This window comes from Psammomys obesus, unplaced genomic scaffold (genome assembly GCF_907164565.1).
Source record: "Psammomys obesus unplaced genomic scaffold, mPsaObe1.curated_primary_1811, whole genome shotgun sequence".
Classification (NCBI taxonomy): Eukaryota; Metazoa; Chordata; class Mammalia; order Rodentia; family Muridae; genus Psammomys; species Psammomys obesus.
In genome coordinates, this window is record NW_026596240.1 from 13,217,056 (window position 1) to 13,228,398 (window position 11,343).

At 53.8% G+C, this 11,343-nt stretch overlaps 1 protein-coding gene across 1 annotated transcript in view; it reads left to right on the top strand.

The window, feature by feature from the left end:
* Dysf (dysferlin) overlaps positions 1-11,343 on the top strand; it is a 114,751-nt gene that overhangs the window by 50,861 nt on the left and 52,547 nt on the right. Inside the window, exons 11-14 of the mRNA XM_055596386.1 lie at positions 6,222-6,323; positions 6,417-6,578; positions 8,340-8,505; positions 8,780-8,856. Coding sequence (XP_055452361.1) covers positions 6,222-6,323; positions 6,417-6,578; positions 8,340-8,505; positions 8,780-8,856 — 507 coding nt within the window. The remainder of the gene's footprint in view (positions 1-6,221; positions 6,324-6,416; positions 6,579-8,339; positions 8,506-8,779; positions 8,857-11,343) is intronic.

Here is an 11,343-nt window from a genome sequence, read left to right on the forward strand (position 1 = left end):
TGTGTGTGTGTGTGTGTGTGTGTGTGTGTGTGTGTGTGTGTGTGTGTGGTGGCCCAGCACCTGCTTGTGTCTGTTAACTTCTTTCAAGCTCCCAGTCCAATCGCAGTGTGCATTGGGCCCACTCCCCTGGGAGCCTGAGAACAAGGCAGGAGCAGGGGTGTGATAGGATGAGCCGCCCTGCAGGGCAGCCGCTGCAAAGCTGGCTGTGGGGAGAGACGGCTGTGGGCGCGGGAGCCTGCTGGAGCCAGGCCAGGAGGAACAGAGAGGCCGAGACTCCAGAGTGGCTAAGTCCATTTGCACCCTCCTACCACTGCAGGGACTCATGGAGGGAGCCGCACAGGTGAGGCTTCAAGAGAGGCATGGGTGGGCTGCCCGTGTGAGCGGCTTCTGGGTCAGGATAGAGGATGGGCTCCTGGGAGAGGGGATAGTGGGCTAGCAGTTGAAGCAAGGGAGCAGCAGGAAGGGTTTGGAATCCGTGCCCTGGGCTGGAGACACAGTGTGGCTTAGGGACCCTGCAGTCACCACTAAAGCCCCTCTCCCACACGCCGCCCTGCCCCCGGTGGGGAAGCAGGCCGCTTGCCTGGCTGGTGCTTTACAGTGTGTAGGGGCCTGAGCCCTGTGGGAAGCTGGGGGTGCCTTTTGGCCTTTATCCTCCCTCTGTTTTGAGCTTCTTCCCACTCTTCTCGTCTCACACTTCCTCTGTGCCCTCCTGGGCCCATCTTCCCTCCCACCTCTTCTGAGCCCTCCTCTTCCCCTCTCCAGCCCCCCCCCCCTTTTTTTTTATTTTGGTCTGAAGAACAAAGGCAGTTCAGGCTGCCAAGGGGAATGAGTTCAAAGAAACTGCAATTTTAGATTTCCTGAGAACTAGCGAGCCTGCGAGGGCAGTGCGCATGGGCATATTGGCGAGGACATGCGTGCGTGCCCGCACACATGGCAAGCTTGGTGTTGGGGTTCCTTACTAGCGAGGCTCTTAGAACTGGGAACGTGTAGAGAACCGTGTTGAGAGTTGGAGGATTTGAGTGCCCAAAGGACATTGTTAGTCGTCCCTCATCTCTTCCGCCCTGGGGAGAGGGCAGCATAAGCTTTTTGGCTCCTGTACTGCCAGTGTGGTGGTCCAACTGGTCACTCTTAGACACCTTTTCAAATCTTGGAGGTGTTGGGGTATACAGCTTACTCTGGGACCTACTCCTGTACCCCAGCATCCACTGGAAGGAAACATTTGGTGTTTTGCAATCAGGAAAATAAGCCCAGTGCCCCCCATGCCTCTCCTCCCCCAAGGCCTTAATTTGAAACACTGTTTTCCTGGGAAGGGTAATTAGACCAGCATGTTGTTCCTAATGAGCTGGGTGGGGCCGACAGACAATGAAGCCTCCTGCTGCCTGGCTGCCCCCTGCCTGCAGCTCCCCAAGGAACCAGGATGTGTCCCCCTCGGGTGAGGTGAGGGTCTGAGGGCTACTGAGGACAGGGCAGTCCCGTTGGCTGCGTGGCAACACCTGCACTGGAAAGGAACACCTGTCTAGCGTGATGCCACCTGGGACGGGGAGCATATCTGGGGCTGTCTGTGCTGAACTGGCCGTGGGGACATATGGACTAGGAAGAAAGGAGGGTGGCTTCTGGTAAGGGAGACCCTCAGTTGTTCCTGGAGATCTGGGTCTGAGCTGCCCGCCTGTGAGCCTCACTGGTAGGGGTCTCAGTTTTGCTCTGTATTCAGGGCAGGCCCAGGAGTTGGGTTAATATGGCTCTCTCTGACCAAGCTTAGAATGGCTTGTTTATCGGCTTGTCCTTGGGGCCTGGACGCCTCAGTCCCTGTCAGCTGTGAGACAGCCACTCAGGCACTTTGGTTACCTCTGCAGTCTGCCGCCTTCCTTCCTGGTGGTGCAGATAAGGGCCACAAAACCCATACTGTCCTGGAAAGACAGCTTTGGGCCCCCTAGGTGGGCTGGACTAGAAGGAAATTGAGGCTTAGGAGTTGGCAATATGACTCAGGCTCATTTTTACCTCTTGAGTGAGATGAACAGAAGACATTTAGGTTCATTGGAACTATGTGATATAGGGGTGTGTGTGTGTGTGTGTGTGTGTATGAGGTGTGTGCTTGTGTGTGTTACAGGAATCATTCAGGTTTAATAGATGATACAGGGCAGAGCTATAAGAAGTTTCTGGAGTATTTGGAGAAATTAGGGGAGAGCTTGAGTTAGGCCCTGAAAACTGTGCCAGGTTCTAGAAGGTAGTGAAGGAGACTGTGCCAGCAGTGAGCGGGCACAGCTAGCAAGGGCTCAGAGAGGAGGGTGATGACAGCAGAGCAAGTGGCAGTGTAGGCAAGGGGAGCCACTTCTCAACCTCTTCTGTCCCCCCTTAATCCATCCCTCACGCCAGTTATCTTTTCACAGTCATTGCTTATCAATTCAGAGTTGCTGGTTAGCTAGGAACAGAGAAATGGCACAGGGTAATCAATGTGTCTTTCAGGATTAAGATCAGGGGTGGACAGAGGGTAGGGGCCATGGAGACATTGGAGCACAATACCTTAGCACAGCTAGAAAGATTTAAAATGACATAGAGTCCAAGCAGGAAGTGGCCAGAAGAAGAGGGACAGACTGTATTCCAGACAGATGGATAGTGAGTGCTGAGTCTCAAGGTTAAAGAGAACACAGCACCTCCATTTAAGAAGGGCAATATTCCAGAGGTGGCTAGTCACCCTTTGGGAATCCTGAAGGGAAAGTCCTGTGGTGAGAGAAGTCAGCAGAAGTTGGAAGACGAGGGGTTTGGAGGTCTCATTAGGCTTTGCAAGTATCTTGAGGGCAGGGTGACTTGAGCAACACATCCTAACTGCATGTCCACAGAGGGTCATGGGCTTTGTTAGCTGAGGATGTATGTAAAACCAGAAGCAAGGAGACCACAGAGTGGGTCACTGGATGTCTGGACAGGAGAAAGAAAACAGGTAGATGGGAAGGAGTGAAGGAGAGATAGGGAGAGGAGGAGGGTGAGGGGTAGCAAGAGAGATCCAGAGAGCACACAGGATAGAGATTTAGGGAAAGAGTCACCAATGCTTGGTGACCAGTTAGGCAGGAAGGACAGACTAAGGGTGGCACTGGTTGTCTTGCTGGATGTTGGGGGCCATGTATGAGATGACATTTGAAGGGAGCAGGTTCTGGGGGATGGACAAAAAATGAAGTGTTAGAAGCCGTTAGGAGGCTTGGATGAACTGAGTGAAAAGATGCTAGGAATGTGGCTATGGGTGTAGGAGGACACAGCAACAGAAGACCTACTTGGCAAAGAAGATTGGCCCTGCAGGGCTGAGTGAGGAAGGGGCGAAGGTCAAATGGGAGGCTCATCCTTGAGAGGAAGAGGGAACTGAGTAGGTGGCTTTGGAAGAGACAGAGTTCAGCTGGAGAGTGCTGACAAGGGAAGGGAGAGGTGAGAATCTGCGAGTGACCTTGGGCTGAGTGACGGCTGACTTGGGAGAGAAGTTTCCAGGGAAGAGGTGCTAGAGCAAAGGCAGAGTCTAGAGAGGAGGAGGCAGGGGAGGGGAGTCGGAAACTGTGGATGGAGAGAGAGCCCTGGGTGGAAACAGATATGGAAGGGTGGGGTGAAATAGAGTTGGGACCCGGGGATGCTAAGGACCTGGGTACACAGCTCTGTATGCACGACACAGCCTTGGACTGGAGGACAGGACCGTGGTGTGTCCTGCAGGCAGAGCAGAGAGGGCCATCAAGAGAGGGATCCTGAGGAACTGTAGCCAAATGGCACAGGGCTGGAATGATGTGGGAGGCCTGGGGACAGCATGGTGGACAGAGACAGTGTTGGGATGAGAGTGGTCTCTAACCTTGTCTCTGCTTCTCTCCCTCATGCATCCTCCTGGCTGGCTGCACAGCTGTGTACCCCTGCCTTCTACCTGCAAGGCCTCCTCCTGACGGTACTATGCCAGCACTCATCCGCTCAGCCGTCCTTGCCTCCATTCTACTTGGGGAGTGGGCTCCAATTGTGGGGAGTCTGGCTCTCAGGCCTTAGAGGATGTTATCACCACAGTGCTCGGAGGGTGGGGGAGCTAGAAGGGAAGGTGGCGCATAAGCCACAGCTAGCTGGTGGTTTTCTTTGGTGATTATCAAAGAAATGGATGGCTGCATGAGGAAGATTGTCCTGCCTCCTCACTTGGCAAAGCTTGGAGCCCAATACTTCCTGTTCCCTACCCCCCTACCTTTTGGGTTTGGTCCCACAGTGGGCTGGGCGTCAGCCATAAGAGGCTACAGAATATGCCACAGTAAGTTTGGTCCTTAAAATAGCCCACCCACCTGCAGCTCATGGCCAAGGTCATAGTGCAGCCTCTCTGGTGGATGTCCAGGCTCTCTGGGGGGACCCATCCTGGGCTCTGTGGTGGGCACAGCATCCATTCAAATGTGCACGGAGGCAGCTCTGCCTCCCTTTCTATACCGTGTCACCTACTGGGGCTAGGAGCAAACTAGCTGGTTTCTACCACTGTCCTGGTGATTTAAGGATGGTTATAAGGCCAGCATTGTTCTGCGAGATGCTCCTGGCAGTCCAGTACTCCTCAGGTGACCTTTGGAAGAGCAGTCGGAACTCCAGCGCTGAAAGCCATGGTTCCAACAACAACGGCAGCCTAATTACGGTCACAGCGCTTACTAAGTGCTGTCTGGCACCGGCTGCTCCTCTTGCTCTTCTGTCTAACCCTCAGAGTGACTTTGTTCAGCAATTGTTACTGCCTGTCTGTATGGGGACACTGAGTCACTGGTGCTGAGTAATGTGCCCAGGCCCACACAGCTAGGAAGCAACAGAGCTGGTCTTAGCGTCTGGGGCTGTCTGGTCCTGGACCTGAGGTTCTTATCGCCATGGTTCAGGGTGATGTGCCATCGTCAGGGGGTCACTGGGCAGGAGGTAGCTGGAGTTACTGTGAGATTTGATGTAGGCCGGAGAAAAGCTGGTCTTTTCTGTTTCTGTCGCTCTTGTCATCCATGTTAGCAACTGCTTGTTGATACACCGTTCTTTCTGAAATAAGACTGTTGGAGAATAAGCCAGGAGGTCACGATGCTTGTGAAAACACAGCCCGTTTGATAATATTTAATCTTTGCAACATCAAGACTCCATGTATAAATGTGCTGTCTGGGCACCACATGAGGATGTTGTGTCCAAGGAGGGACAGTTTCTAGCACAACCTGGATTTGCATTTGTTCTAAAGTTTCCCACTAGGTGGCAGTGAAGTGTCTTGACCTAATAAGCATAAAATATAGGGAGTCAAAAGTCTTAAGGCCTGTCTTACTCTAATTGCCCTCGTACTGCCAGTGAGCATTTGCCTGTTGCAGACACTCTTGTGGTTGTGTGGCACAGCTTCTCAGCTCTCATGCTAGTGACTGGCTAAAGACTGATGATAGCACACGCACAGAAGATGGGTGACAGAAAGGTGACCTTTTTCACGTTGTGGATGGTAGAGCTGGTGTTCACAGTCAGAGCCACCATGCTGTGAGCTCACACAGCTGAGCTCACACTTCTCTATGGCCCCATCCTGCTTCCCTGTTGTGATTCCTGCCCACTTCTGTTTGGAAGCCCCTAAGCAGGCCAGCGTCTCCACAGCCTCACTGGTCTGTGCCGGCAAGGGAGCCTCCTCTGGAGCGCTGACACTTATATCCCATGTCTCATAAGGACAGTGGCCACATAGCCCTGTATCTCATTTGCCCTCGCTCTGTTTTTCCTGGATTCCTTTGAGCGTGCTCTGCTCTTGTGGAATACAGATGTGACAACAGGATTGGGGGTAGGAGGGTGTCTGGGTGGAAACCAGGGTATGTCTCAGCTGTGTGGGGTGGAAACCAGCATGTGTTTCAGCTGGGAGAGGGGTGCAGGAGAGCCAGGGTGGAGGGGAGTGACTGAGAGACTGAAGTAGATGGGCCAGGCTGGAGCAGGACAGCGTGCATGTTCATGTCCGCATGAGTGCACTCGTATGTGAGCACACGTGTGTGCTGAGGGGGAGACACAGGTGGCTCAGTGGTGTTCTAGAGCCTGTGTTGTGTACGCACCCTGTTCCTGTACAGAACTGTGCCCAGCTGAGGCTGACCCAGTGCCCCATTTCTGTTGCCTGCTTGCCCCCCTCAAGCTCCGTCCTTCTCTGTTCCTGTCTCAGTGAATGCCACTGCTTTCTGCCTGCTTCTTCGTTCTTATCCCACTGCCTTGGCCTTCTCCCCACTGTGGTTTCTTTTCTTGCTTGCTGTCCCCTGCAGACAGAGGACACAGACTTGCCTTACCCACCACCCCAGAGAGAGGCCAACATCTACATGGTTCCCCAGAACATCAAGCCCGCTCTCCAGCGGACAGCCATTGAGGTGAGCCTGGCTGCGGGACAGGGCCTGCCAGCCTGGCCTTTCCGTTTTCTACCTCAGCTTTCCTCAGCTGCTCTCCCCTCCCTCTGTCCCTAGATCCTGGCTTGGGGCCTTCGGAACATGAAGAGCTATCAGATGGCCAGCATCTCTTCCCCTAGTCTCGTGGTGGAGTGCGGTGGCCAGACAGTGCAGTCCTGTGTCATCAGAAACCTTCGGAAGAACCCCAACTTTGATGTCTGCACCCTGTTCATGGAAGTGGTGAGCCTTACCTCCCCGCTCTTCCCTTCCAGAGTCCTGAGGGGGGTGCGATAACCTCATGAGTCCGGCAACCCTGGGGTTCAGCTCCAGCTCCCAGGAGGGCCCAGGAGTGTGTCAGACCTGAGGTCATACCATCTCTACACTCCAGCCTCCAAGGAATACAGGAATTCTCGTCTCACTGAAGCCTTTTGTCCTATGTGCAGCACATGTGGCTGTCTCCCCTCTCGCTTGATTCCGGGTCAGCAGAAGCCTCAGGAGCCCTTAATCTGTTTCCTCTAGGGAAGACTTTCATTACCGGGGGCTCCTTCCTCGGGACCTTCCAGGTCTAACCTTTAGCCGTCCTCCCAGTTTCCCCATCCTGGTTCTGTCTTAGCTTGAGCTCTGCAGAGAAACTTCAACCTCCAGTCCCCAGCATTCCAATTTTTATTCCTCAGTCCCTACCCCCCAGACATTGGGCCCTCAGCCCATCTCAGTCATCAATTCCCTCCTCCTTAGCCCCAAACTTTCAGGCTCTGGCCCTATCCCTTGCCGCCCTAATTCTCAGCTTTTAGCCTCTAGCTCTCCAGACCCTGACCCCCCAAGTCCTCAGTCTTGAAGCCCTTGGGTCTTCAACCATCAACCCCCAGCTCTTGACCTCCATTCATCAGCTCCTAGCTCCTGTCCCCGAGTCCTTGAGTCCCCTACCTCCATTTTCCCAGCCTCTGATCTCGCAGTGCTCTCTGCCCAGTCTCTGAGTCCTTAGCCTTGCCTTCCAGTTCACAGAACTGGTTCCCAATCCTTCCTGTCAATTACCAGATCCTCAGCTATCAGCATTCTAGCCCCCCTCCCCCAGCTTCCATCCTCCACAGCCCCCAAACCTGACCCCCCTCCATTGTGGTCTCAGTCCATGGTCTCTCAACCCCTGTCCTCACTGGCCTTCTAGCTTCTGACCTTTTAGCTTTCAGCTCCACCCACCCCAACCCTACAGTTCTCACCCTAGACTCTGCCCCACCCTCTGTCCCCAGCCCTCTGCTGTTGGCCTTTGACTCCCAATCCCTGGCCTCCTAGTCTTCAGACCTCTAGTCCTTAGGCCCAACCCCTAGCCCTGAGCCCTGAGCCCTTAAGTTTCCCACCTCTCAGCTCTCCAGTTCTCAGCCCAGCCCTCTCCAGCTCCCTGAGCTGCCTGGGCCTAGTGGCCGGTGTAAGTCAAGTCTGAGAAAAGGAAAATGGTTTGCGAGATGAAAGCACGATAGAAATTCCAGGCCCAGTGGCTGTCAACAGGAGCCTTCTCTTGGCTCAGCCAAGACGCCACTGAAGGAGTGCATATAAATTATTTCAAGTTGTATTCAGAGTGCTTTTGGGGTAGGGGAGAGAAGAATCTGGGTCTGCAAGCCAAATCCTGAGTATCCACTTGGGGGGGACTGTCTGTAAGAAATGCTGAGCTGCAGGCCAACTCCCCCTCCCCCCCAGGCAGCTCAGGTTCAGAGAAAACAGACTTGCTCAGACTTCAGGCTGACCTGGGTGTGTTTGCAGGCGAAGCTGTGGGAAAGCCAGCCTTCACACATAGCAGCCAAAGACAGATGGAAAGGTGTGTGGCCTGTGTCCCACTGGCCAGCACTTGGGCTGCTGGCCACCATGTTGGACTTATGGGCTCTTAGGTACTTACTCTCTGTGGGCTCAGAGCCACTCTCTGTTCATTGGTCCTGCCTGTGAGAGCTCTCCCTTACTCCTTCCCCTGAGACTTCCCAGAAGTGCACTGAGACCCTCTTCTCCATTCCCCAGATGTTACCCCGAGAGGACCTCTACTGTCCTCCTATTGTGGTCAAGGTCATTGATAATCGCCAGTTTGGCCGCCGCCCAGTTGTGGGCCAGTGCACCATCCGCTCCCTGGAGAACTTCCTGTGTGACCCATACTCAGCAGAGAGTCCGTCTCCACAAGGTGGCCCAGGTAAAGAGCAAGAAGTGGCCTTTGCTGAGTTCCTCTTCTCAGGTTGGCATGTCCGGAGTGAGTGAATGGGAAGCATGGTTCAGAATAGGGTGGCAGTGGAGGAAGAGCTGGGGCACAGAGGGAAAGGAGTAGGTGGGGAATGTGGGAAGACAGCATCAGGAGAAGGAAGGGCTGGAGGGGGCACCTCTGCCAGGTGTGAGAGCTGGTGAGCCCGAGGGCTCTGGGGACAGTCCCCTGGAGAGGCCCTCATAGGTGTGGGCTTGCTCTGCTGCAGATGATGTTAGCTTGCTGAGCCCTGGGGAAGACGTGCTCATTGACATCGATGACAAGGAGCCTCTCATCCCTGTCCAGGTAGGATAACTGAGATGTCAGCTCTCTCCTGTCCTGCCCCAGTGAGCTGGCCTTAACATCCTTACCCTCCAGACCCTGGTGCCTCAATGCCCTGGTGGGTGGGAGCTTTCATCCTGATTGGAGAAGGGTTGTGTAGTCCTTAGGGTAGAATCTAAACTGTTTTCTGGAAGCATGTGGGGGAAATGGAACATCTGCCTTGTGGCTGCATTGAAGGCTTTCTGTCTGAAATCCCTCAAATGAGAAGGGATCTTCTTTGAGGGAAGATCTGGGATCCCATGCTTGGCAGCCCCTTGGAGGTAGCTTACAGAGCAGGTAACTTTTAGGACTATAGTATGTCTCTCTTATTCCCCCACCTTCAGGACCAGGAGGGGATAATTTGGGAGAGGGCCATTGCAGCCTGCAGGTAGTCAGCTCTCCTCTTGCTAGACACTCTGCAACCCAGGGTCTGCTGGTGACCACATGACATGCTGAGGCGCAGGGCAGGAAGCCTGTGACAGATTGCACCTAAGGGAGCATCGAGCCTGTCTTGAGCTGTGGATGTGCTCTGCATCCCATCCAGTACTTGCCCCAAGAGAGGTGGAACAAGCCCTTGAACTCGCTAAGGCTGTCACCCTCTCTGTGGCTATGCGAGATGTTGCTCACACACCCGAAGCCTTTGATTGCTCCGAGAGCATCGGGCTTCTTGAGGCAGAGCCTCCCAGCCTGTGCGGTGGTACCCTATCCTCAGGCTGCAGTGCATAGATGGGAGGTGGATGGTTGCATCAGTGATGGAGAGGCAGGTGACCCTTAGCAAGTCTCAGTGCTCTTCACCTAGTAAATCTCAGCTTTGCACTTGACCACTGAGATGGCCTCAAGATCTTCAGAGATCAGCTCTGAAGTTTCTCCTGGAGATACCGAGCGCCATTTTCTGCCACTACCTCAATCTCCCATCTTCCTGCACTTCTGTGGGAGCATGTCTAGGGTTTGCTTCTGCAGCCAAGCTGCAGCAGATGCAGGAAGTCTTGCTCTGTGGTTTCCCCGATGTGCAGAAGGTGTCAGAAGCCCCGATCCCTCATGTCTCAGCCTCCAGCACTCACCAGGTCTCTGCCCTGCTATTCCATCTGCCGAGACAACCTTTGCTTCTGTTCTCTTGTTCAGCCTGTTACTTGAGAGTCAACTTGTGATTGGTCACCACTTCTCTGGCAGGATCTTGGCTCCTGCATCAGCTCTAGGCCCTGCATACCTCTCTGGTTCTCAGCATTTTCTCTGGACTAAATTGCAGGACAGCAACCAGGTGCCTTCGTTTTTATGTCTCTAATGTCCAGCACAGGGCCTGGTTTTAAGGAGGTATTCAATGAGAATCTGTCTAGATGGCCAGTGGGTGGATGAACGAATGGATGGATGAATAACTAGGTGTATAGAGAGTAGATAGATAGATGGGTAGATAAATTAATGGATTGATGAGTGGATGGGAGGACAGGTGGGTGGATAGGATGGGTCAGTGGATGGGTTGATAAAAATACGGATGGGTGGATGAGTGGTTGATGAGTGGATGCATGGATAGGTAGGTTCATGGGCGGTAGGTGCTTGGGTGGAGAGGTAGATGGATTGGTGAGCAGATGGTTGGGTGGATGGATAGATAGGTAGAGAGGTAGGTGGGTGAACAGATGGATGGGTAAATGGAAGGGTGGATATATGTGTGGACCTATGGATGGGTTCATGGAAGAACAGACAGATAACTTGCCTACTGTCTGCATGGGTCTGAGGAAGAGTGACTCCTAGCAGGGGAACCTGAGTGGAAACTTGAGATTGCTCTACAGTAATGTCAGTACAAGTTCGTGCTTTGCATTACTTGTCGGTGGGTATTTGTAGCTAAGCAAGTCCCAAACCCTGGCTTGCCCTCCCCTGGCTCCTATTTCCTGCCTCCTTCACAGGCTCATCTGAGCTACATCCAGGTTCAGAGCTTCCCATCGGAATTGCTCTCTGGGTGCCACCTTCAGTTTCCCCAGGCTGAGATAAAGAGAGACTGTTTTGGTCATGTTGGCTACAAGCACAGCCAGAGGTGGGGAGTGAGGAGGTCCAGGCTGGGCAACCTCCTGGCCCTGACATGAGCGGACCAGGGCTGGGCCTGAGCAAGACCCAGAGGTAGGCCTGTGTTTGGTATGATCACATGGACACTCTGAAACAGAGGGCCGAGAGGTAGGTGGCCAGGAGCTGGGCTTCTGGAGGCGGGGCTGGCCTGGCCTAGGTTGGGAGGTGGTGGAGGAAGCAGTGGAGAAGGAGGAGGAAGTGGGAACGGCTTGCTTTGATGGAAGAGGCCTCGGCCCCATTCTTACTGAAAATACCATCTGGCAGGAACATAGTATCTGGGAAGGTGATATGTGTGTTCACATAGCAACGCTGTGTGTGCGTGTGTGTGTGCGCGTGTGTGTGCTTACTCAGTGCGGGCTTCAGACTGGTTGTTGGTGTCTGTATGTGTGTGTATACATGTGCTGTATGTGTGGGGGG